This window comes from Coregonus lavaretus, assembly GCF_964263955.1.
Source record: "Coregonus lavaretus genome assembly, contig: HAP1_SCAFFOLD_5121, whole genome shotgun sequence".
Classification (NCBI taxonomy): domain Eukaryota; kingdom Metazoa; phylum Chordata; class Actinopteri; order Salmoniformes; family Salmonidae; genus Coregonus; species Coregonus lavaretus.
This window is the reverse complement of record NW_028162872.1, coordinates 7,030-32,270: the sequence shown is the minus strand read 5'-3', so window position 1 is coordinate 32,270 and position 25,241 is coordinate 7,030. Positions and strand designations below refer to the sequence as shown.

General features: G+C 46.9%; 1 protein-coding gene across 1 annotated transcript; it reads right to left on the bottom strand.

Moving 5' to 3' along the window:
• Positions 1-1,087: 1,087 nt before the first annotated feature.
• Positions 1,088-23,338, bottom strand: LOC311118745 (mediator of RNA polymerase II transcription subunit 13-like; the record flags this gene model as incomplete). Its single annotated transcript, XM_084193532.1, has 27 exons — positions 1,088-2,506; positions 2,949-3,076; positions 3,240-3,404; positions 3,511-3,662; positions 4,017-4,181; positions 4,882-5,040; positions 5,687-5,829; positions 6,122-6,345; positions 6,635-6,823; positions 7,146-7,407; positions 7,524-7,839; positions 8,134-8,365; positions 8,541-8,776; positions 9,067-9,246; positions 10,861-11,789; positions 11,904-12,118; positions 13,157-13,377; positions 13,787-13,877; positions 14,057-14,184; positions 14,308-14,383; positions 18,114-18,324; positions 18,464-19,129; positions 19,439-19,543; positions 19,658-19,814; positions 20,225-20,389; positions 22,596-22,829; positions 23,193-23,338. Coding segments are annotated over 27 exons (6,028 nt in total), but the record flags the coding sequence as incomplete, so codon positions are not given.
• Positions 23,339-25,241: the final 1,903 nt, after the last annotated feature.

Here is a 25,241-nt window from a genome sequence, read left to right as displayed (position 1 = left end):
AACAGGCCCTCTCCTTTCTTCTACACAAATGCAGATAGCAGAGCTTTGACACGCCAGATCATTCCAATCACATTACATGTAGTCAGTGTCACAACATGGCAATGGAATCAATGTCTGGGACTAATCACGCAGCTTGTCTCAAATTCAATGTGTGATCTGAGTGGCACTGTCCCAAATCATATAAAGACATCAAAAGATGAAAGACTCCAGTGTCGAATAAGAGAGCATAGAGAACACATATACTCAAAGGGAGTTTTTTTCAAGAGTTTTAATAATTTACTAAAAAAAAGAGTGTAAAAGTCACAGATCTCTTCTCCAAGATAGATCTGTCTCATATTCAAAGTGATGGCAGATGTAACAAATTTGCGAACTTGCCCTCTTTTGTACTTTAGTGTACATTTCTTGGCAATACACCCTTAGCTGTATTTTGAATGAGACTTCATAAGTATATATTTATATTTAAAAAAGCCCACAGCAAAAAATACTTTATAGGAATCACTTAAAATAAAGTAAATTAAACCAGCATGAAATGTACAGCTTTGAGAAATTCAAAAAACACAGCTGAAAAGTGTATATACAAACATGCTAGGAATTGTACAAATAACAGGGCTGTTTGAGTGGAGCTCAAGAAATAGGCTTTTCTGATGGTTTGCTTGACCTCATTTAGGACCACCACTGAAATAAAGCATATTAGTTAAATATACAACACCCATGTAATGCTCAAATACATACCATTGAAACCTATTGCCTATTTCAAGTTTATTTATCAGGAGAAGAGAGACACTTTATAAATATATCTTTCCTGCAGTATTAAGCTCCTTAACTTAAACTCATTAAATAAAACGGCAAACAGTTGACATTTCAATAATTGAAAAATATATAAAAGTATAGAACTAAAATGCATTGTCTTTGATAAAAGATTTATACTGTATTTGCCTCTTCAAAGAGAAAGTTATGTATAAACCACTATCACCATCATGTGGCTGTTTTAGAGAAGTAACATTTATATATATATATATATATATATATATATATATATATATATATATATATATATGAATTTATATGCATGATATACTATATAGAAATATGACATTTTAACAATTTTTGTTACAATTTGCTTCAAATAAGTAAGTCGCTCTGGATAAGAGCATCTGCTAAATGACTAAAATGTAAAAATGTAAAATTTCCATTTTCATTTCCGACCCCAAGGCGATTGATATTAAATTTGGAAAAGACCTTGATAATTTTTTGGCTTCAAAATGTAATTTTAAATATAAAAAATAAGTCTAAATTCTTCGCAAATGTCAGTTTAACACTATAAACAAGAACCTCTGTTCATTATTTGTCAAATAGTATTCAGTGTGTTCATATGTACAGCAATAAAATTGTAACTTTCAAAAGTAAGGAAAAAGTGCCATTATCAATTGCTTTGACCTCACAGGAAATTGTTGTGTTCTCCACCCTCTTATGATTGTTGGTTTAAATTTCATTACTAAACCGCGAGCCAATGAACTCACAACCACAGTTCCTTACAAACGTGTAAAAGTGTCATTGAAAGTAGGAAGCTGCTGTGTTGCTGTGGTCAGTTGGTTCCCTGGTTGTGCAGTGTGGGACAGATACAGGACAGCTATGCAGGTGACTCCCAGGCTCCCATCCTACATGAGGATGTCTATAGCTCCCAGTGTATCACTGTTATGGCTGGTAAGGGGGATGGTCCAAGTCTTCATGCAGGACCACACTGTAGGTCACATAGTGCACCCTTTAACATGTTTCCTCCATAGCTTCAAAACATCTTCAGTCTCACAGGAACAGGGTGAAAAATCCTCCTGTACAACAACGCTGATCTGATAATGACAAGTGTAACACTGAAATGTCCTATTATGTCAATAAAAAGGGCATAGTTGGATATCTCCATCTTCTCTCTCAGGCTGTACGTGCCTTTTCAGATGGTTGTTGGCACATCACCGCATCTTACAATAACCGTTTTTTAAAGGTAAGAATTGCACTGGGCTGGTCTCATGGCAGACCATACTGTTCATGTTCAAAGGTCTCTCTGTACTGTACATAGGCATTTGTTTGTTTGTTTTCCCAACCAAGAACCAGCACAATCTGTTGTCCTACTGCCACCATTTTGGCCATCATTCCACTGAAATATAGCCATGATTTGATCACAGATCACATGTTAATACTAGGTGTAAAAGGGGTCCATAAGCCTCACCCTATCTGTCCATCCAGAATTTTTCTAACAGACCTCTGGCTCTCTCTGGTGTCCAGACAGAGACATTGCAGGCAGGCAGGCACACATGACCTCAGAGGCCATGGATTGTGCAGTACTCAGTTTCCTTAGCTGTCCATTAGTAAGTCCCATAGCTAGAGCATGTTGAGGACGGCATTGTACATCTGTGTGAGCACGGCCAAGTGGACGGGCAGGCAGGAGCGGCGGTCCTGGGTGGCAGGGTTGCACGTCAGCCACGAGAGGGCGTTGTACTGCTCCAACACAAACCTACAGTAGTACGCAAGACATGAGCACCATGGTTTGGGGTTAGAGAACACATAACATGAACATACGTCATACTAGATGAAGTGTTGACCTTTATAGCCTACAAATGATGCCCACACATAAGCTACTTCTTCATCACAGAGGACAATTTAGTGACAATAACAACCTATTTGACAGAGTGAGAAGAGGAGATGATAGGGTGTTATACAGTAGAAGAAGGTAGGATGGGATGGGTAGTGGATACTGGGAGGGTTGCAAAATTCCAGGAATTTTCCTTAAATTCCCTGGTTTTCCAGAAATCCTGGTTGAAGGATTCTGGATTTCCTGCTTATTCCCTCCTGATTTGGGATTCCTTCAACCGGGATTTCTGGAAGACCTGGGAATTTTGGGAAAGTTACCGGAATTTTGCAACCATAGTACTGGGCATATAGCATAACCTACTAACCTGAGTACATCAGAGGTGGTCTTGGAGTCCAGAGGGTGAGGTATCCTCTTGGTCGTCTTGTCTGAGCTTGTCTGATTGGGCTCATCTGATTGGGCTGTGGCGATGGAGATGTGGTGGTGTAGAGACGCCTTCAGGGGAGAAACAGGGGTGTCTGAACACACACTTTCACACACAGACACACAAAAGTATGCACCCACGCACCCACGCACACACGCACCCACCACCACCCCCCACAATCACACAAGCAACGCACACACACACACAAAATCAACAAGTACGTGGATCCCTTACCTTGAGAAAGAGTGGACACTGGTTCTGAGCCTGAGGGCAGGAGGCCCAGAACCAGTGAGGCAGGCTGTCGGCCTGGGCAGTGGAGACATAGTATCCCAGGGCTAGAGGCTGCTGCTTCAGCTCCTCTGGAGGGTTCTCCCTGGACAGAAACCTCTCTCCCTGACTCTGGAGGACAGAAGGAACATTAAGGACATATGGTCACCAACAGTATCAGGAAAAGTTCTGCATAATTCATATGAATCGAGTCACTTAGCCTGGTTTCTGAACTCACCCTGTTATGCTGGAAGTGTGAGCTTCCCCCCATGCCAGAGGGGGAGCCAGGGGAGGGTACTGGGGAGGTGTTGGGGGAGGGGTGCAGGTTGAGAATGTCATGTCCTATGTCATTCTCCAGCTCGTCAGGGAAAGGCAGGTCAAACATGTCGTCTGGAGACAGAAACACAGCAGAGAGTTATCTATCTAGTCAGCTACAGATACATATCTCATCCACAAGAGGTGTAGTCCACTGGATCTTCCTCTGACTCTATTCGAAACAATCCTGAGAGAATTGCACACTCTGGTGGGGATATTTGTGAACTGCACATAACTTACATCCAGCAACAGTTTCTGTAAAATGCTGAGTATACAATACCTAATTACTGATAATTACTGATATACTTTCAGCTCAAGTATAGATTTTTAGATATAATGCTATTGCCGCTAACATATTGGTTGTATTGAATAACCTTGCACCTAAATACACTCTGCATTCAACATGGAGGTCTAATGTGGAGCCCTTACCAGCGTTATCCTCTGTGGGGTAGGAGCTGGCAGCCAGCTGGGTGGTGGCGGAGGTGGGGAATACCAGGATGTGGGTACAGGAAGCGTCTTGAGGGGTGTTCAGCTGGGACGTCTGCAGGTTGAGGGCCGTGCTGCGACCAAACACCGAGCCCATCGTCACCGCGTCTGCACACACACACACACACACACACACACACACACACACACACACACACACACACACACACACACAGAAACAAATGTGCCATGTGTATGATAGTAAACCTATGGGCCCTGTCATGCAACAAATCCCATGAACTTGGCCTCCATTACGATGGAAATGGTCCGGCGTTCCGTTGCCAAGGCAGCTGATGCGGACTGAACACTGCACATTTCCAACAGCCCGCTTCAGACCAATTCAGACCAACTTATTATAAATAGTATGTCATGTAAGGTTGTATTGTGATTTCCCTTAATAGAGCTTGCTGTGTGTTTGGCAATGAAATCCTTTGAGTTTGCTAAAGTTTGTATTGCTGTGCACAATGTGCTACTGTACAGTGCAGAGTGTCTGTCCTGTAAAATCCACTTGGCCTAACCTTGGCTCAAATGCTGCAATCTCCATTATGTCTGCATTACTGTGTGCTGTGAAGTGAGTGTCAGCTCACCGTGCTCCCTCAATGTGTGGCAGCTCAATGTGTTCCCTGAGTGTGTGGCAGCATTGGGGTTAAACACACTATTACACTGTTCACCCTTGGCTCATAACATCATGTTGTATCTGCAACACCAGGGCTTTTAGAGTGAGCTTCTATAACATCTATTAAATATGTATATTATATCTGGAAGGTTTCGTAAACACATAATCCATGGGCCCAGCAGTGCTGCTAACCTGGCATCACCACGATGGAGCCCTGGGGTTCCATGGCAACCAGGCAGGCGCTGAGGATGGAGGGGGTGTCGGCAGAGGAGATGCCACACATACGACACGCCTCCTTTAGCTGGCGACTGATGGAGTGGAGAGAGTGCTCCCCAAGTAGAACGCTCCAGTCTGGAGGGAGGGAGGGAGGGAGGGAGGGAGGGAGGGAGGGAGGGAGGGAGAGGAGAGGAGAGGAGAGGAGAGGAGAGGAGAGGAGAGGAGAGGATAGGAGAGGAGAGGAGAGGAGAGGAGAGGAGAGGAGAGGAGAGGAGAGGAGAGGAGAGGAGAGGAGAGGAGAGGAGAGGAGAGGAGAGGAGAGGAGAGGAGAGGAGAGGAGAGGAGAGGAGAGGAGAGGAGAGGAGAGGAGAGTGAGGGGAGAGGGAGGGAGAGAGGGGAGAGGGAGGGAGAGAGGAGAGGAGAGAGGGAGGGAGGGAGGGAGGGAGGGAGGGAGGGAGGGAGGGAGGGAGGGAGGGAGGGAGGGAGGGAGGGAGGGAGGGAGGGAGGGAGGGCGAGAGGTGGGACAGGGGAAGTCGGAGGCAGGGAGGGAGGGAGGTGAGGGAGGGACGGGGGGGAGAGAGGGAGGGATGGATAGAGAGGGGGACAGGGGAGGAGAGATTCGGGTCAATACAGTGAATTGTTCTACAGTCAACTGTCATCCCCTCTGGATCAACTGAAGTACTGAGGCAGAAAATATAGAAACAATAGTTCCAGCTGATCTCACCTTACACCAAACACCAGGGATATTGAGACAGAGTTAGCTGCACTATGCTGAACTCACCTTTCAGTTCACCGTGTCCTAGTCTGCCCAGCCGACCAATCACGATCCTCCATGGCAGTGAGGTCATCTGGATGATGCCGACACACCAGTCCCATAACTTTTGCAGTCCCATCTTCCTGGCTGAGACCTTAGGCCACCGTGCTCTGAGGAGGAGCAGGGAGAGACAAGAAGAACGTTCGGTAATGTCTATATAACATCATGAACTGTATAAATATAAAGGTTCTGAAATGCTACATTAAAGTGTATTACTTTACTCAATATAATATAGCCAAGCCTACTATGAATAATATATATTATATGATATCATATAATGAACGACAGGATGAAAGGATTTGACATTATCTAACATTAGCACAGCATCATCAACACCTCTCCATAGATATCCCCCATTCTCCCAGGCCCTGACTGATTGAGTAACTGACTGACTGACTGTACCTGTTCGGCACATCGATGTTGATGATGCAGGTCTCCAGTAGCTCTCCCTGTTGGTCGGTGCAGGAGACCAGGATCCAGCGCTGGTCATGGGACAGGCAGTAGCCCACAAACAGCACGTTGTACCTGGGAGGGATCTCTGCCCACACCTCCCCTGGCTCCGGTTGCTTGGCACGGGTAGGACCCAGAATGTACGGGGGAGAGTAGCCCTGTAGAGGGCTGTGGTGCTGGGGAGGGGACAGGGGGAGTGAGGAGGGAGGGGGAGGGGGAATGATGAGGGAGGGGGAGTGAAGAGGGAGGGGGAGTGATGAGGGATGGGGAGGGGGAGTGAAGAGGGAGGGGGAGAGGAAGCGAGTGGGATTGTCAGACAGTTGGAGCATTTATTAACAAGTTCAAAATAGATGAGATGTATAGGTAGGGTAGGCCCCTATGTGTCTGAGTGAGTGTGTTTGAAGCCTGTGTGGGACTTTTCAATGGGTGTACATGTCATTAAGTGTGGGTTTGTGCAAGCCTTACCTCTGGGCTCTTAAGCACAGATTCTAGGGTGGAGGCGGGGCCGAAGCCAGTCAGAGACTTGATGTGTGTCTGTGTGGGTAGGAGGCGTCTGCACTGGGAGTAGGCTGAGAAGGCCAGGGAGCGCAGGTGCTGCAGGTACAGAGGGCTCTCACCACTGGCTGGCTGGAGCAGGTACTGACATGGCACCACCTGGACAACACATACGGAATGAATGAACACTCTGGTATGAGCAGATTGACCTGGGGAGCTATTCACTGCTGTTGGCCGTGGTAGGACATCCAGACTGTGTCTTCTGGCACTCTATTCCATATATAATAATACATAATAATAATAATAATAATAGTGCTCTCCTTTTGACTAGAGGGCTCTGGTCAAAAGTAGTGCACTATGTAGGGATTAGGGTGCTACCCACAGTCTCAGTCACTCATCCATTCAACCATTAACATTCAACCATACAGAAGCAAAGCTATAGGTGGTGTAAGAGGGAGGACAGTACAGTATATGATCCTACCTGTAACACCAGTGCTGGTCTCATGCTCTCTGGCAATGTCTGTAGCATCTCTGCGTAGCACCGCAGCAGCCCTAGTAACCACACACTGCCTGCTTCCACCTCCTCTCCCTCCTCCTCCTCCTCCTCTCCTCCTCCTCCATCACTCGCTCGGCCCGAGCACAGGAAGGGGTCCACCACGTAGATCACGATGGCCGGGGGGTGGGCGTGGCTATCGGCCGAGTCCGCTAGCGTGGGGATGCCGATTCGCTCCCGCTCCGCCACTCTGGGAAAGGGGGCGGAGACATGATGAATATCCCAATATCATGATAACATAGAATACTGAATAATAACATAGTAATACAATAGTAATATAGAAGCATAGATGCCCTGGGTCCTCACCTCTCAGGGGTCTCTGGCTGGCTAGGTGGTGGTGGTATGGCATTGGGGGTATTCTTGACCTCAGTGGACCCTCCTTGGGTGCTCTCTGCTGGCCCTGGCTGGCCCGAGGCTGCTACTGTGGGGGTTGGGGTGCTTTCTGATCTGGGGGCCACTGGGGGGGCCGTTGGCTCTCCCTCAGCAGGGGCCCCAGGACCAGAGGGGGGCTGGCTAGAGGAGGGGGCAGGCTGGGATGAGGAGGGCGTAGGGGCCGGAGGAGGCTGAGGCTTGGGGGGTAACAACAGACTGCTGTCCAAAGACAGGGCAGACAACTGTGGACCTGGATGAAGGAAAACATTGAGGAGGAGTTAGAGTTGAAATGCATGTAGTAGTTAGTGTTATAGCTGCGGGAAGATGTTTAGCACCCTCAGCACCCCTACTTCCTGCGGCCATGGTTAGTGTAATACCAATTTAGTAACTAGTGAAATATCTATAGAGAGTTAGGTATATCACAAAAACATCCCAGGGGAAGGGTTAATAGATAGAACAAATAATAGAATAGGACTCATATGTCCCACCTGGTACAATGTCCCTTCATCACAGACAATTGCAATCATAAAGTTCAGTGTTTCACCTAGCTGCTTCCTGCAGGCGCGCGCGTAGAGTTTGAGTTTGCTGAGGTTGTCGCTGTGTTGCTGTCCAGCCCAAGGCCCTGTGAACCACTGATCTACCTGCTCCTCCTCCTGCCTCTCCTTCTCTTTCTCCTTCTCTGTCTCACTTTCTGTCTCTGTGTCCACTGCCCCCACACGCACCAGCCCATCTCTGGACACCTTGGCCAGGGGTCTGTGTTTCCCCAACCGACACGTCTGAAAATGACAACAAGTAGGGGTTATAGATTACATACACAGTATCCCACCCAGTGTCTTCACACATTCACGGGAGGTGGAGGCATCTAATTGGTCATTGTATATTCTGAAAGAAACAACAACTAAGAATTTGCTAGAGGAGAGGGTTTGGATACAGTAGTATAACAGGACCTACCTCGTAGACAGCGCTGAGTTCCTGGAAGAAGGCCTGTGCCCCGGCCAGCAGGGTTTCAGAGTTGGGGCAGAGCACCAGGAAGGCCACGTCCCTCTGTCCCCCGTATGGTTCCAACAGCAGCTTCTCCCAGAAGGGCAGCGCCAGGGGCGACAGCGCCAGGAAGTTACGGTCGTAGTTGTCGTAGTAGCCCATCAACAGGGTAGGGATGGGAAGGGGCTCCGGCGACTCCTCTGACCCTGGTGAGAAGAAAGATGAGGCATGGGAGAGTTATGGAAGGCTGAACTGGACTGAAGGAGGTCAGGTGATTGTCTTGTTCAATTACATTTCTCCGGTTATCCTTTGTACAGCAATATTTAGAGGGCCTACTCCTAAATTGAGATCTGTGGAAGAACCTAAAATGTTGACAACAAATATAATTTACACAAAAGTCAAGTCACAAACAGTTCAAGGGAAATCTATCTAAAATACTGTACATTGCAAATATCTACTGTAGATACATCAATAAAGAGTGTCCCTGGTGGCTTACCGTAGGAGCCCCGGCCGGCCATCTTGTGGAACTGTTGCCATGTGAGCGGACCCTGGACATGCTGGATGTTCTCCCAGGTCCGGCCCGTACGTTTCTTCTGGATGGCGTCCTGAAGGAAGGGCTGCAGGGACAGCAGCATACGCACCACGTCCTGGGATGACAGAATACTTATGTCCAGCACTGGGGAGAGACAAGGAGACACACACACACACACACGAGAAGACACACACGAGAACAAACACACACACACACACACACAGAGAAATACATACATTACATAAATAAACATTAGACATCATACACATTGAACGTCACATCACACAACAGTCCGTAACTAACAAAGAGAAACATGGATTTAAACTTTGAGTGAATGGATTGATCTTGTTTAATTTTCCATTCTAAGAAAAAATAAGCTACACTACATGACCAAAAGTATGTGGACACCTGCTCGTCGAACATCTCATTCCAAAATCATGGGCATTAATATGGAGTTGGTCCCCCCTTTGCTGCTATAACAGCCTCCACTCTTCTGGGAAGGCTTTCCACTAGATGTTGGAACATTGCTGCGGGGACTTGCTTCCATTCAGCCACGAGCATTAGTGAGGTCGGTCACTGATGTTGGGCGATTAGGCCTGGCTCACAGTCGGCGTTCCAATTCATCCCAAAGGTGTTCGATGGGGTTGAGGTCAGGGCTCTGTACAGGTCAGTCAAATTCTTCCACACCGATCTTGACAAAACATTTCTGTATGGACCACGCTTTGTGCACGGGGGCATTGTCATGCTTAAACAGGAAACGGCCTTCCCCAAACTGTTGCCACAAAGTTAGAAGCACAGAATTGTCTAGAATGTCATTGTATGCTGTAGTGTTAAGATTTCCCTTCACTGGAACTAAGGGGCCTAGACTGAACCATGAAAAACAGCCCCAGACCATTATTCCTCCTACATCAAACTTTACAGTTGGCACTATGCATTCGGGCAGGTAGCGTTCTCCTGGCATCCGCCAAACCCAGATTTGTCCGTCAGACTGCCAGATGATGAAGCGTGATTCAAGACTCCAGAGAACGTGTTTCCACTGCTCCAGAGTCCAATGGCGGCGAGCTTTACACCACTCCAGCCGACGCTTGGCATTGCGCATGGTGATCCTAGGCTTGTGTGCAGCTGCTCGGCCATGGAAACCCATTTCATGAAGCTCCCGATGAACAATTCAGTTCTGCTGACGTTGCTTCCAGAGGCAGTTTGGAATTCGGTAGTGAGTGTTGCAACCGAGGACAGATGATTCTTACACGATACGCGCTTCATCATCTGTGAGCTTGTGTGGCCTACCACTTCGCTGCTGAGCCGTTGTTGCTCCTCGACGTTTCCACTTCACAATAACAGCACTTACAGTTGACCGGGGAAGCTCTAGCAGGGCAGAAATTTGACAAACTGACTTGTTGGAAAGGTGGCATCCTATGACGGAGCCACGTTGAAAGTCACTGAGCTCTTCAGTAAGGCCATTCTACTGCCAATATTTGTCTATGAAGATTGCATGGCTGTGTGCTCGATTTTATACACCTGTCAGCAATGGGTGTGGCTGAAATAGCCGAATCCACTAATTAAAGGGGTGTCCATATACTTATGTATGTAGTGTATTTGTCTCTATAACTCTGTAATCAGTTCACTGCAGATAGAAAGCCGCTATTACTTCTATCACCACTAGGAATGTCATCACTACTGTCATCCCTACTGTCATCCTCCAATTACTATCACCCCTTGGCATCCTTCTATCATTACAGCCAGATCACTCCTCCTTACCGTTGGTGTGAGGCCAGGAGTGTAGAGCGCTGCTCCTCACAACAGCCGGATCTACTTTCCCTCCGGCGGGGTTATCCACATACTGCTGCCCCTGTACCAGCGCGTTGTAACACTCCACACACGCATCACTGCCATCCGCCCACTGCTTGTCAGCCATCCAGCTCTGGAGCAGGGCCCCCTGGCGGCCGTGGCAGGAGCAGGCAGGAGGGAGGTGTAGGGAGGCCAGAGAGGAGATGGGCTGGGAGCACTGCTCCTGGAGGAGCACCATGACAGAGGAAGGGGCAGGGGAGGAGTCCTGGGGGCGCTTGGCCCGGGGATCTCCCATGGGTGGGTCTCTGCGGCACAGTGCCAGTCTCCTCTCAGCTGCCCGGCCCACCTCCGAGCCCCTCCCGAAGATGTCCAGCTCGTCCTCCAGGAAGAGGCCCGTGCCGTGGGCCAGCCGGCGGTTGACGATAGCGCTGAAGCCACACATGCAGCGGTACTGGTCCTCGAGCGTGGAGTCGGGGATGTACATGCCCACGTCGGCACCCTTCACGTTCATGTTGCAGGCGCAGATGCAGCAGCTGTCGAAGTTGCGGTCCTTGAAGACATTGAGGACTGAGTCAGAGAGGAGCAGGGCGGCGTACAGGCTGTGGGCCTCGGACAGGGCGGGGCAGGACGCATGGGGCTCAGTCACGGAGCTCATAGGCAGGCTGGTGGAGGGCGTGGAGGCAGGGGAGCTCAGCTCTGTCCCGGTACCCTCCTGCTTCACCGAGCCCTGCCCGCTGGCCGTGCCTACGCCCCTGGGGGTGCGGGGGGTACGAGGGGTGGGGACGGAGAAGCGGGGGGTGGCAGGGGATGGCGAGGGGAGGATGCCGCCGGTGGTGCCCATGGACGGGGCGCTGGCACTCATCTGGGCATACTCCTGGTCCCCAACACTGGGGACGTTGCTGGAGGACACACACACAAATACACACACAGTAAATTCAACATGGTAACGTTTAAGGAACATTTTATGAACATGCATCCAGATGTAATAGAACCAGCCCTGGTACAGTACTTACACATATCCATCTCTGGTGAAGGAGGTGTGATGAGAGGGCGGCAGGGAGGAGTAGTGCTCCATCTTAGGCAGCAGGGCCCAGGAGGGCCGGTAGTAACACTGGTCAGGCACCTTGAGGGGGGGCAGACACTGGCTGGGGAGGGTCCGCAGCGGAGCAAACATGGAGCAGCCCATCTGTGGCTGGACAGATGGGACACGGTACACAAATGAGAAGTCCTGCAGAGGGGGATGGGGAAGGAGAGCTCATTGCAAATGTGTTCCCACAGTCTCACAATGTGTCACAGAGAGACAATTAGCACTTAACATCGACACAAGTTGAAACAGGCTGTGTGGTGAGGAGCGGTTCAGGTATTTGGTTCCACATACCAGTAAGCCCTCTAGCAGGCCAGCCCAGCAGGTATAAACATGCTACAGCAACATCAGTCAAGATCAAATGAGGCGCTAAGGTTTACATTAACACAGGTTGGCTGCATAGTACCCTGTAGCTACTTTACTTTAAGCCTTTTCACTATTATATCATTGATCATACGACCACCAGTGTTGTGGAGTAGTGAACTACATCTAGTTCAACTAGTAATGTAACTACATTTTGCTGTAGCTTGGTGGTAGTTGAGATCAATTCAAATCTATTTAGTGTTTTCACTACTTAATTACTTTTTTGCCATTTAGCACTGTAGCTTACTACTGGAACTACACATTACTTTTTCTTCAAAAAGAAAATAAAGTATGGGTGAAGTAGCCAATCATTTCCTTTCTTTTTTGGTATCAGACCTGCCTAATTCTCACTTGAAACATACATAGTTTTTTAGTTTAATAGGCTAAATTACACATTCTGTTAACATATGACCCCAAAGTGATATGTTCTTGCAATTTGTAGTCAATGACATTACAGGAATGGAAATGATTAAGTTTGTAGTATGTGCAGCAAAACTTGATGATAGACAATTAAAGACGGACTCTACCATATTTGAACAGTAAATTGCAATGGGATTGACTTTGTAAAGTGAGATAAGTCCCATGAAAAGTGACATCATGTAACCGATTGATATATTCAAATTGGTTAATATGGTTAGTGGTCATCAGTGTTTGGGAAACTACTCTGAAAATATAGTTTACCAAGCTACCAATTACTTCACACTGGAAGAAGTTAAGCTACACTAAAGCTACCCTAAAGTTACTCTGAAAAATTGTTCACTACAAACTACTTCGTGAAAAAGTATCATATGTAAATCCATTGCTTCTGTGGTGCCTCACCTTAATGTCCTCATGTTTAGGACTGGCCATGCCTTCCTCCACCTCCATCCGGTACTCCTGGAGCTGGGTGGAGGACAGGGGGCCCAGGGGGTGGTCGGAGCCCCCCGAGGGGGCTGGGGGCTCTTGGCTGGGGGTGTCGCGGTATGTCATGATGGGGGAGAAGGCTGGGTGCTGCTCCAGGGACGGGGGTGTGGGGAACATCCGCTGGAGGTCTGCTACTGCTGAATGAAGAGAGAGAGGGATGGGGGGAGGAGAGAGACAGAGAGAGAGAGAAGAGAGAGAGAGAGAGAGAGAGAGAGAGGGAGAGGGAGAGAGAGAGAGAGAGAGAGAGAGAGAGAGAGAGAGAGAGAGAGAGAGAGAGAGAGAGAGAGAGAGGAGGAAGGGAGAGAGAGAGAGAGAGAGAGAGGGAGAGAGAGAGGGAGAGAGAGAGAGGGAGAGAGAGAGAGAGAGAGGGTGATGGACAACGAGAGATAAAACAGACAGAAACAGGCAGAGAAGACGTGAGAGAAGGAGGAGAACAAGAAAGATTATTATTCCCAGGTCTCAGAATCATGCTAAACTAAACTAAGATAACATGCATAAGATAACAAACTAACTGCTGAACATGTGTACATGTAAAGATGGACTCACTTGAAGGATAGGGCACAGCCACCCTCCCCTCCCTTCGGTCTTCACCTCCTGATACCAGGACCCTGGCTGTGTGCTGGTTGGGGCAAGCAGTCTACAAATTATTATACAACACATATGTAAGACTCCTTGGATAAAAGTGTCTGCTAAATGGCATGCACAGTACAGTATACTATTATGTATTATTATGATGAGTGTATAACGCTTTGTGCAAAGCGGAAATGAAAATGAAACAGATTTTAGACATCCAGTAATTGTTCAAATGTGTCTCACCCCAAGTTCCTCCTCATCCTCATCGAAGATGTTCTCCAGGTCTGAGATGAGGACTACCAGATCAGTCTCCCTGGTTAGAGGAGGGTTTTGGGCTTTGGCCGCCTCGTCATCCTGCGGTGAGTCATCATCTAGAAACACACAAACAAGACCCTCAAACACAACGCAAAGAACACACCTCATAATACATGTGTTGGGGTAAAAATTGAATTTAGCAGAGAATATGTATATAGTGTCAACATTCAACTCCTTACCAGCTTTGGGGGCAGAGCTAAAGATGGACATGGCGTCTTTCCCATCAGGCAGTGCACCGTTGCTGATCTCCTCTCCCTGGAAGACAGTTATATTTAGTTTATTCTCCTCTTCAAGCTTGGGTATCCATGAATAGGGCTGTGGCGGTCATTACATTTTGTCAGCAGGTGATTGTCAACCAAATAACTGCCGGTCTCACTGTAATTGACGGTTAATTAACATAAACACATTTAGCAGCTCCTGGCTTCCACGCATAGCCTACAAGCCACTAATGCAAACCTTTGGAACATCTACATTTTATCAATTTAATATAGCCTACACCATCATAATAAATTCATTATTTATTTTAGACAGGTCTAAAGAAACATGATATCAAGAAAATGTTGGCTATTTCAGAAGAACAGAATAGCATACTCTGAGTTGTCCTTATGTTAGGCCCTGATCTGGCTATACCATATGGCTGTGGGCTACACTAGTTCATTTAGCAGACAAGATTTGCTTAGAATTCCATTGCATTATTTTATATTATTTTATATTATGAAGAATACAATTGAACATAGCTGAATAAAATAGAGGATATTTTCTCCAAACGATTTCTAAGGGAGTGCGCACATGCTGCTATTCTGTGTCGAGCGGTTAACAAAGAAACAGGTCCTCCTATATGCTTAATTTAGAGTTATTTATGCAACTTTAGTTGTGATACAAATGTTGAGCTACATGTTTTGATTTTTAATACATTCTAAGGCTGCATGATACGAATCTAATGATGATTTGAAAAAAGTTGCATGAAAGGCATGAGATCTGCTTTGTTTCTTGTGCAGGCTGCACACACTTCCTCAGTCTCTCATTCACAATTTGACAAGCACTTGATAATGCCTAGAATTTCCCAGCGGCATCCCCCTTGTGTGGCCGTAATGCCCCTTTAAAAAATCCATGCCTTTTGCGGCCAGTGGCCATTGTGCTCAAGGGCTGAATATAATAATTATAATTCACTTCTCCCAGCTGCGTGCTCCAAAGCACCTCTCACTCACATGGCTCTCTCAGCTATTTCAACTCTTATTAGCCAATGCCTGTCACGTGATCGGGTCCTTAGGCATCTCAGCTCTGAAGTAGGCTACAAGTGATGATAGACACATCGGGGACGCAACTACTCGCAACAGATCAGAACGTTTAGCTAAAAATGTTGATAAACTATTAGGTTATTTCTTCACATTATAAGCGCAGCAATGCACACACTGCACTAGGCTATAAGTGCGAATGTTCCAAAATGCAATCAATTAGCGGGAAAACACCCTTCTCAAAAGTGACCGTAAATGCGATTATGCATGTAATGCTTTCTTATAAAGGTGCATTTTCATGGTGAAAATGATCTTCCCCAAACTTGAAACTCATGTGCCAGTTAGGCTCTACAGTCGTGGTCAAAAGTTTTGAGAATGACACAAGTATTGTTCTTCACAAAGTTTGCTGTTTCAGTGTTATGAGATATTTTTGTCAGATGTTAATATGGTATACTGAAGTATAATTACAAGCATTCCATAAGTGTCAAAGGCTTTTATTGACAATTATATTAAGTTTATGCAAAGAGTCAATATTTGCAGTGTTGACCCTTCTTTTTCAAGACCTCTGCAATCCGCCATGGCATGCTGTCAATTAACTTCTGGGCCACATCCTGACTGATGGCTGCCCATTCTTGCATAATCAATACTTGGAGTTTGTCAGAATTTGTGGGTTTTTGTTTGTCCACCCGCCTCTTGAGGATTGACCACAAGTTCTCAATGGGATTAAGGTCTGGGGAGTTTCCTGGCCATAGACCCAACATTTCTATGTTTTGTTCCCCGAGCCACTTAGTTATCAATTTTGCCTTATGGCAAGGTGCTCAATCATGCTGGAAAAGGCATTGTTCGTCACCAAACTGTTCTTGGATGGTTGGGAGAAGTTGCTCTCGGAGGATGTGTTGGTACCATTCTTTATTCATAGCTGTGTTCTTAGGCAAAATTGTGAGTGAGCCCACTCCCTTGGCTGAGAAGCAACCCCACACATGAATGGTCTCTGGATGCTTTACTGTTGGCATGACACAGGACTGATGGTAGCGCTCACCTTGTCTTCTCCAGACAAGCTTTTTTCCGGATGCCCCAAACAATCGGAAAGGGGATTAATCAGAGAAAATGACGTTACCCCAGTCCTCAGCAGTCCAATCCCTGTACCTTTTTCCAGAATATCAGTCTGTCCCTGATGTTTTTCCTGGAGAGAAGTGGCTTCCTCGCTGCCCTTCTTGACACCAGGCCATACTCCAAAAGTCTTCGCCTCACTGTGCGTGCAGATGCACTCACACCTGCCTGCTGCCATTCCTGAGCAAGCTCTGCACTGGTGGTGTCTCGATCCCGCAGCTTAATCAACTTTAGGAGACGGTCCTGGTGCTTGCTGGACTTTCTTGGGCGCCCTGAAGCCTTCTTCACAACAATTGAACCGCTCTCCTTGAAGTTCTTGATGATCCGATAAATGGTTGATTTAGGTGCAATCTTACTAGCAGCAATATCCCTGCCTGTGAAGCACTTTTTGTGCAAAGCAATGATGACGGCACGTGTTTCCTTGCAGGTAACCATGGTTAACAGAGGAAGAACAATGATTTCAAGCACCACCCTCCTTTTAAAGCTTCCAGTCTGTTATTCTAACTCAATCAGCATGACAGAGTGATCTCCAGCCTTGTCCTCGTCAACACTCTCACCTGAGTTAACGAGAGAATCACTGACATGATGTCAGCTGGTCCTTTTGTGGCATGGCTGAAATGCAGTGGAAATGTTTTTTGGGGATTAAGTTCATTTTCATGGCAAAGAGGGACTTTGCAATTAATTGCAATTCATCTGATCACTCTTCATAACATTCTGCAGTATATGCAAATTGCCATCATAAAAACAGAAATTTATATTTGTGTCATTCTCAAAACTTTTGACAACGACTGTACACCGGTTGTAAAGCGGATTGATGTGCTTAATTTTAAGAAGTTATTTGGCCACTTTAGTTGTGATACAAACCTTATCAAAACATATAGGCCTATGGGCTAGGGTACAGGGGTGTGTGACTATGATTTGAAAAAGTCGCAAAAAAAGGCATGCGCTGTTTCTTGCCTTACTGCACACAAGCTAGGCATCATTCACAAGTGATAGGCTATTATTGTCACCCATCAGACTATTCTTGATTTAATCTTGTCTTTACATATAATAAATAATATATGTGTGAAATTAGTTTGGATTTAGAATGGACCATTATCATGCACATGTCTCGGAACAGAGGCAGGGGCAAAAATACATGTAATCTATGCATTTAAATAGCGAATGGAGGACGCTTTTCCCGTGGTTCCTTTTCATGCCAGCCAGGTAGGCTATACTCCTGTTGTAAAGTGAAGCAATGTGCTTAATAGTAGAAAAGTTGAGAAATAAATATAATAGGCCTAGCCTATAGAAAGCTGATGGTATCCTCCTCTTTTTAATAGATGCCATCAAAACTCTGTTTTCTCACGCAATTGCACAGCCTATAGAGATGTTGCGCAACATGAGCTCATGGGCTCTCACAAAGTGTTTGATTTAATTTTCGATTACATTTGCATTGATGTCAGAGTGATTAGAGGGACAATAGAGTGCTGAGTTCCAGACAGTTAGCAAGTTTGGTAGGCTACTAATGACCAGCAGCATCATCAGACCTTGGAGAAGCCTAGTTACCATGACTAAACATTCACTTGGAATTTGACTGTGGCGGTAATACAGTCACTGTAACAGCCCTATCCACCAACAATAATAATCATAAAACTTACCTTGGGGCCTCTCTTGCTAGGGTCTCGGCCCTTCAGTCTCTTGGAGGTGGGGAAGCTGTACTCTATGTCTCCCTCCTTGAAGTCGTAGGGGTCGTCCCCAGGGTCCCCCAGCCCTTCCACCCCAGGCTGCTGCAGTAGACCTAGGGTCTGGATGTGTTCCCTAACACGCTCCTCCGAGATTTTGAAGCGCTTCTGTGTCTGCATGAATAGTCTGGAGGGAAATTAGATAGGAAATTAAGAGAGATCCTTTAAGTGTGTGTATGTGTGTGTGTTTGCGTGCCTGCGTGTGTGCATGCTGGAGTGTGTGTCTTTAGATTCTACATTCATGAACTGCTTTTTCTCTCTCTCACCTCTTCAGTGCAACTCCCTCAGTGGCCTGTGTCTCTGTTTTTAATTCCACTCTGTCACTGGGCAGCTCTGGAGGCCTGAACTCAGCCTTATCAGCCCTGGGAGTCCTGAAGCCCCTCCACCAGCACACCCCAGCATCCCTCTCTCTGGGCCCCAGAGGGGCTGCATAGAGAGCCGTCTCACTGGGCTCCATCACCACCAGCCCTGATGCCCCGTCTGGACAGGGGGCCATGCCCACAGGGGCGTCCAGTACCTCGGGGTCCTGCCCCACCCGCGGATGGGGGCTGAGCGTGGGGGGTAATGGGGATACGGGAGAGTGGAGCAGGGACTGGGGGGCTTTCCTGCCAGCTGAGAGGGGCTTGGGGTACTTGCAGCTGGGCATGGGATCCAGGGGAGGGTCCAGGGCGACTAGGACGAGCTGGGACCCTCCACTGGAGTCTTGTTCCAGGCAGGCCTCCTGGCCCACAGAGAGGCGGTGGTGGAAGGGGGTCATGGCGGCGACCCTCTTGGGCTGTTTGTCGGGTTTCTCAGACTTGTCCGTGGCCTTGTGCTTAGGCAGGGAGGGAGGGGGGAGGGCTGGGCCGGAGGAGGGGGTGGTGTTGGCACCAGACAGAGGGTTGGCAGAGGAGGTGTTGATCTGCTGCTGTTGTTTCTGCTGCTGCTTTAACCTTCAGGAAGAGAAACAGGATCAGATGGCAGCCAGAACTAGTGTGACAGGTGAGGATTCTGTTCTTAAACATACTGAACACTTTCAACTATGTGTAGCAACTTATGAGAACTTGTCTACATCATATCATATCAACACAGTACATTTTATACATATACATACAGTATATTTTCACAATGTTCCCATTATTTCTACATAATCAATACGCAATATTCAATTTCAATATGCTTTAAAATGAAGCCCAGATGTCTAGCTGGGTGGTGCCATGCTGCAGTGCTAAACAGCTGGGGCACTACCCCCTGATGCCAACCTGGAGCAGCTGCAGGGTGCCCTCTCCCCTGGGTCGGTGAAGTCCCACGTGGTCACCCCGTTTGGCGCCTCCTTCTTTAGCGTCACGCTACTGGGCACACTGCATCTGTGGGCACAAAGTTGTGTCACTGCACATCAACAATAACAATCCCACCGCAGATGCCAAGAGATAAACAGTGCTGTGTCTGGAGCTGTGCCCTGGTTAGCCAGCAGCACTCACTTGTGTTGCAGTTGGTTGAGATAACACTCCTTCCACGCCTGATGCACCACCTGATTGGTCAGCTTCTTCCCAGAATGCTTTGGGCTGTGGTTGGTGGCCCCCATTGCACTCTCCTGGGCAGGGAGGACGCTGGACACTGTCACAAAGCCACTGTCTGCTGAAATAAACAACAGATGACATTATTCACTGGAGTTTGTTCCCTTTGGCAAGGCTGTGGGTGGATGTCTTAAAAGTGCATGGCAGGAGACACTTTACTAGGACTCTTGAGATATTGAAAGATTGCAATCAGACACTCAAGAACAACTCTGCAGCTATAGCATCATTAGTTTGTTTGTTTGTATCAGCTGTTTTATCTCATAATATGTTAGATATTCATCAAGCAGACTTCATTCAATGTTGATTATAGATTTTATTGCATTTAGAGTTTGGTTATGGATTGCAGTATTGAGTTATTTTGCTGTTGTGCAAATAGAGCTGATTCAGAGTCATTTTGGGTACGCAATTATTTAGGGTCAAGTTCTGGAGTTTATGATGATGATATGGCGTGGTAGTAGAGGCATCCAGTACCTGAGCAGGGCTGTTCAGGTGAGGTTGGGGGTGTGAGAGGGATGCTACAGTGGGAGGGGTCTCTGCTGAGCCCCTGGGCTCCGGGGGCGGGTGGGGGCTGCTCCACAGGCAGGTCGCCATGTGCAACCAGCACAAAGGCTGCTGGGTAGATCATCCTCACACCACCTAAAAGAAGATGAAAGAGTAGAGTTTAAATCCCCTCACACACTCACACAGATGCACTCATATCCACCCCACACACTCCTTCTGTGGCCAATACACACTGCATTGGTTTATCATTGCATGGCCTACAGCAGCTGTCTGGTACTGGGGCTTAGGGAGGTCCGATTTCAATCAGTTCTAATCAATGATGAGGGGTCAGGCAGCCAGTCGATGGGCTTGGCAGCCAGTCGATGGGCTGATTACACCATGCTGTGTATCCGTCACTCCCTGGAGCTTCACTAAGCTCCTCTTTTCTCCTCCTCTCCCCTCCGCTTCTCTCATCTTCTCCCAATCTCTCCTCTCCTCTCCTCCCCTCCTCTCCTCCTCTCTCCACTCCTCCCCTCCATTCCTCTCTCCTTCTCTCCTCTCCTCTAGTCTTTCCTCCTTACCTCAATGCACTCTGAGATACATAACACTACCTCCTTAAGAACACTGGATCCACCACTAATTAACCACCTCCAGTATCATTTAGCCTCAAACAGACAATGAATCTGCAATCAAAGCTGAGACTAAAATCGATGAAGAGCTGTTGTTCTCTGTTGTTCCCTCTTTAGGTGTGATAATGATAATACATTTCAGTAACACCATACCAATACACTTCACCAATAACCTACTATCACCCATAACCTATTGTTCATACACGTACACTGAGTATACCAAACATTAGGATCACCCCCCCCCCCCCCCCCTTTTGCCATCAGAACTGACTCAATTCGTTGGGGCATGGACTCTACAAGGTGTCGAAAGCATTCCACAGGGATGCTGGCCCATGTTGTTCCCACAGTTGTGGCAAGTTGGCTGGATGACCTTTGGGTGGTGGACCATTCTTGATACACACGGGAAACTGTTGAGCGTGAAAAACCCAGCAGCGCGTCAGTTCTTGACACAAACCGGTGCGTCTGGCACCTACTACCATACCTTGTTCGAAGGCACTTACATTTCTTGTCTTGCCCATTCACCCTCTGAATGACACATACACAATCCATGTCTTAATTGTCTCAAGGCTTAAAAATCCTTCTTTAACCTGTCTCCTCCCCTTTATATACACTGATTGAAGTGGATTTAACAAGTGACATCAATAAGGGATCATAGCTCTCACCTGGATTCACCTGGTCAGTCTATGTCATGGAAAGAGCAGGTGTTCCTAATGTTTTGTACACTCAGTGTAAATGTTGTGACATCCCTCCCACTCTGTCTGCTGGGATCTCCTGTTTGGTAGTCTGCTTGTTGCAGGAGGCCAGTGGGCAGAGCTGGGAGGATCATCAGCTGATGTGGCGCACCTGGGCAGGCTTGGCCTGCAGGCTATAAAGGCTGGCCACATCAGTCAACACTCTCATCCCTGACTGGCAGGCTGGCCACATCAGTCAACACTCTCTTCCCTGACTGGCAGGCTGGCTTCCACCACCTTCATTTTTTTCTTCTGTTTTCACCATACAACACCCTCTCCACACACTGCATACACGACTGATCCTACAGACGTCCACAACTTATGTTACATTTTTGTATTTATTATTATTTAGTTTAATAAATGTATTCCTTTTTACATTTAAGTCATGCGCGGTCTCCCTTTGTTGTTACGAACTATGAGCCAGGTCGTAATAATGTATCTACAGCTAAGTGTGTCCATTCAGTTACATTCAAAGGTAGCAAGCAGGGCCGGCTCCAGGCATAAGCGACATAAGCGGCCGCTCCCGAATGGGAAGTTTAGGAACTCAGTCGGGTCTCAACTTACTGTTGAGTTAGAATAGTAGAATACACAAGGTGCAAGTTCTACATTTGGTTGTGCATGAGCAGTTTTTCTCTTGTTTTGTCAGTCACTGACAGTCACTCAATCAGATAACAATTTTTTGATTGGTAAGTTAGTCTAGCCAGTTATCTAAACTTGTAGTAATCATGGCGGAATACCGACCAGGGCACGTGTCCAGGGGCCCTGACCTCCAGGCGGCCCACATTGATTTTGTTAGTCACTCTTACTCAGATCATATTAAAAAAGGCTCATATTTCTCTCCACCCCATGGCAAAAAATGGTTAGAATTGCAGGAAATTAGTTTAAAAATAAAATAAAATGTGCCCGCTTGCTGGGGGGCCCCCAACCAAATCTCACTTATGGCCCCCAAAAGGCTGGAGCCGGCCCTGGTAGCAAGAGTGTTTAGAGCGTTCCCATACATACCTACGATGACCTCGACGGCCACATGTCTGTGGGGGTCAAATGGTGGGTCAGTGCCCTCCCTCTCTGCACCCATGCCCCCCGTGCCGGCACCCCCTGTGCCTCCCTCTCTGTGGTGCTGCAGCACCATGGGGTAGAAGTAGCTCCACTCCTCCATCAGCTTCCTCACGGCTTGGTCACTCATCTTATAGGCCTGGCCCGTCAGAGAGCCCGCTAGACCATACGGACTCAGGATCACTGCAGGGGCAACGGGTGGAGGGATGGACAGACAGACATAGAGTCAGATAGATGGACATACAGATAGGAGCACAGACACATAGATAGGTAGAAGTAGAGACAGACACATAGATAGGTAGAAGTAGAGACAGACACATAGATAGGTAGAAGTAGAGACAGACACATAGATAGGTAGATAGAATAGATAGTCAGAGAGAGGAGCACAGAGGTGCATTATATCAGAAAGGACCACTGTCATGTTCAGATTCAGAGATTTGATAATACACATAGTTATGACAGTGATGCTCAGGCTAAAACAGAGGCGGGTAAAGACATCCAGTGGGTTGGCTCTTACGTCTCTCTGTTTCCCTGGGTGTGTCTCACCTTGTACAGGGGCTGAGGAGGTCTGGGCCAGGCGGATGTGGTCGTCAGTGATGTGGTAGGCAGGCTGGTGTTGGGCGATCTCTACGCTGGTGCACACATTACTCTCCCCATGCAGGAAGAAGGTGAAGGAGCATGATAGGTGCTCACTGTAGAGACAGATAGAGAGAGACACAGAGACAATGTCAGTCATATACAGTCTCTATGCAGTAAAGACTTTTCACCGCAGAGAGAGAGACATTATAGAGACAACATTTCTGGCACTTTGCACTAAGTTGCAGTTATACCATGTAGTTACTATGGTAACAGGGATGCCGTTAGCTCCCCATGGTAACTACAGATGAGTAATAGTGAGCTGCAGATTTGTACATACTGTAGGTGAGAAAACAGACTTAATGTGTCTTTGAAAATACAAAGCTTTTCATAAAAGCATATAAGCTTATCGTTCATCTTCCGTCATATTGTGCCAGTAACCGAAAGGTCGCTGGTTCTAATCCCCGAGCCGACTAGGTGAAAAATCTGTCGATGTGCCCTTGAGCAAGGCACTTAACCCTAATTGCTCCTGTAAGTCGCTCTGGATAAGAGCGTCTGCTAAATGACTAAAAAAAAAAAAAAAAAAAAAAAAAAAAAAAAAAAAAAGAAAACAACACAAAAAAAAAAAATATACTGTAGGTCCTTATTGCGGGAACAAATCCTAATTTACCTATGATTGATTAAAGTGACATAATGTATATGTATGGCCTCTACTCTTTAGTACACTTCCTGGTACAGTTTATCACGGTGGTCTTTGTTTTATCACACATGTAATAGCTAATCCATTATTGTGATCTATAACTGAGGGTGGGCTGGACATCATTAACCACCAGATTGTTCCATTGATGTACATTTTTAATCTATAAACCCCATCGCCTGTCTGGCCAGGCTTATAAACCAGTAGACAATAAACTCAGCATGTAATCTCCATGTGATTACCCTGCTGCCTAGTGCCTATGTAATATCTCTGGGCCATACGGATAATATCTCAGGGTATGTTATTCACTGTTGATGTGGCCTGAAGATGGCGCTGAGTGATTAGGTAGAGAGGCCAGTTTCTCAGCTACATAAACATTCCTCAAGCTCACCAAGAAAAGCATACCATCATAACAGCAGGCGGTTCCAGCACTGCTATCCAGACTCACACACTGACACACACACTGAGGCACACACACACACACAAACACACACAAACACACACACTTCCTGATGTTCCAGCTGCTGCATCAGGCCATGAGGCCACACTGGCCTCTACACCTCCCATCTCAATCATTTAGATCTCTACAGCACATGTAATATATATTTTTCTTTATTTAAAAAATCAATGTCGCTCCCCTCCACCCCCTTACTTAATGCCACATGAAGAGCTATTTATAGCCGTGAGGAGCACCTTCAGGGGATAGTCTGTAGTCAAGAGTCCAATCCAGCCCAGCAACAACACACACACACGCCCACAAATGCACATATTCAGCCAAGTTGGAGCTACTGTATGAAAAGCATGCTTTGTTGTCTGACGCTGCCTCCCTATGGTGACTTTGCATCACTGCCCAGTGTGAAGTCATCCATATGAGAGTACAACAGTTGACAGGCCTTTGGGATACAGTCGTGTACAAAATAATGCAATAGGGTTAAAGTTCTTCCGCTACTGTAGGGAACATAACAATATAAGAATGACAGTAAGTATGATTGGAGGGTTTGCTAAACTTCAAAATTGTCAGCTCCAGTTTTCATATTTCTATTTCTAGGTGGCCAAATTAAACAATTACTTAAGACAAAATTATTCTACATTTACGTCATTTAGCAGACGCTCTCATCCAGAGCGACTTACAGTTAGTGAGTGCATACATTTTTCATACTGGCCCCCCAGGGCAATCGAACCCACAACCCTGGCGTTGCAAGCACCATGCTCTACCAACTGAGCTACAGGAGGTTCTCTATTTGTATTGTTCCCCTTAGTTTCACACACTGAAAATATTTGATCAACCATAAGTACAATCTCTAACTTTGACAACTGTCTTC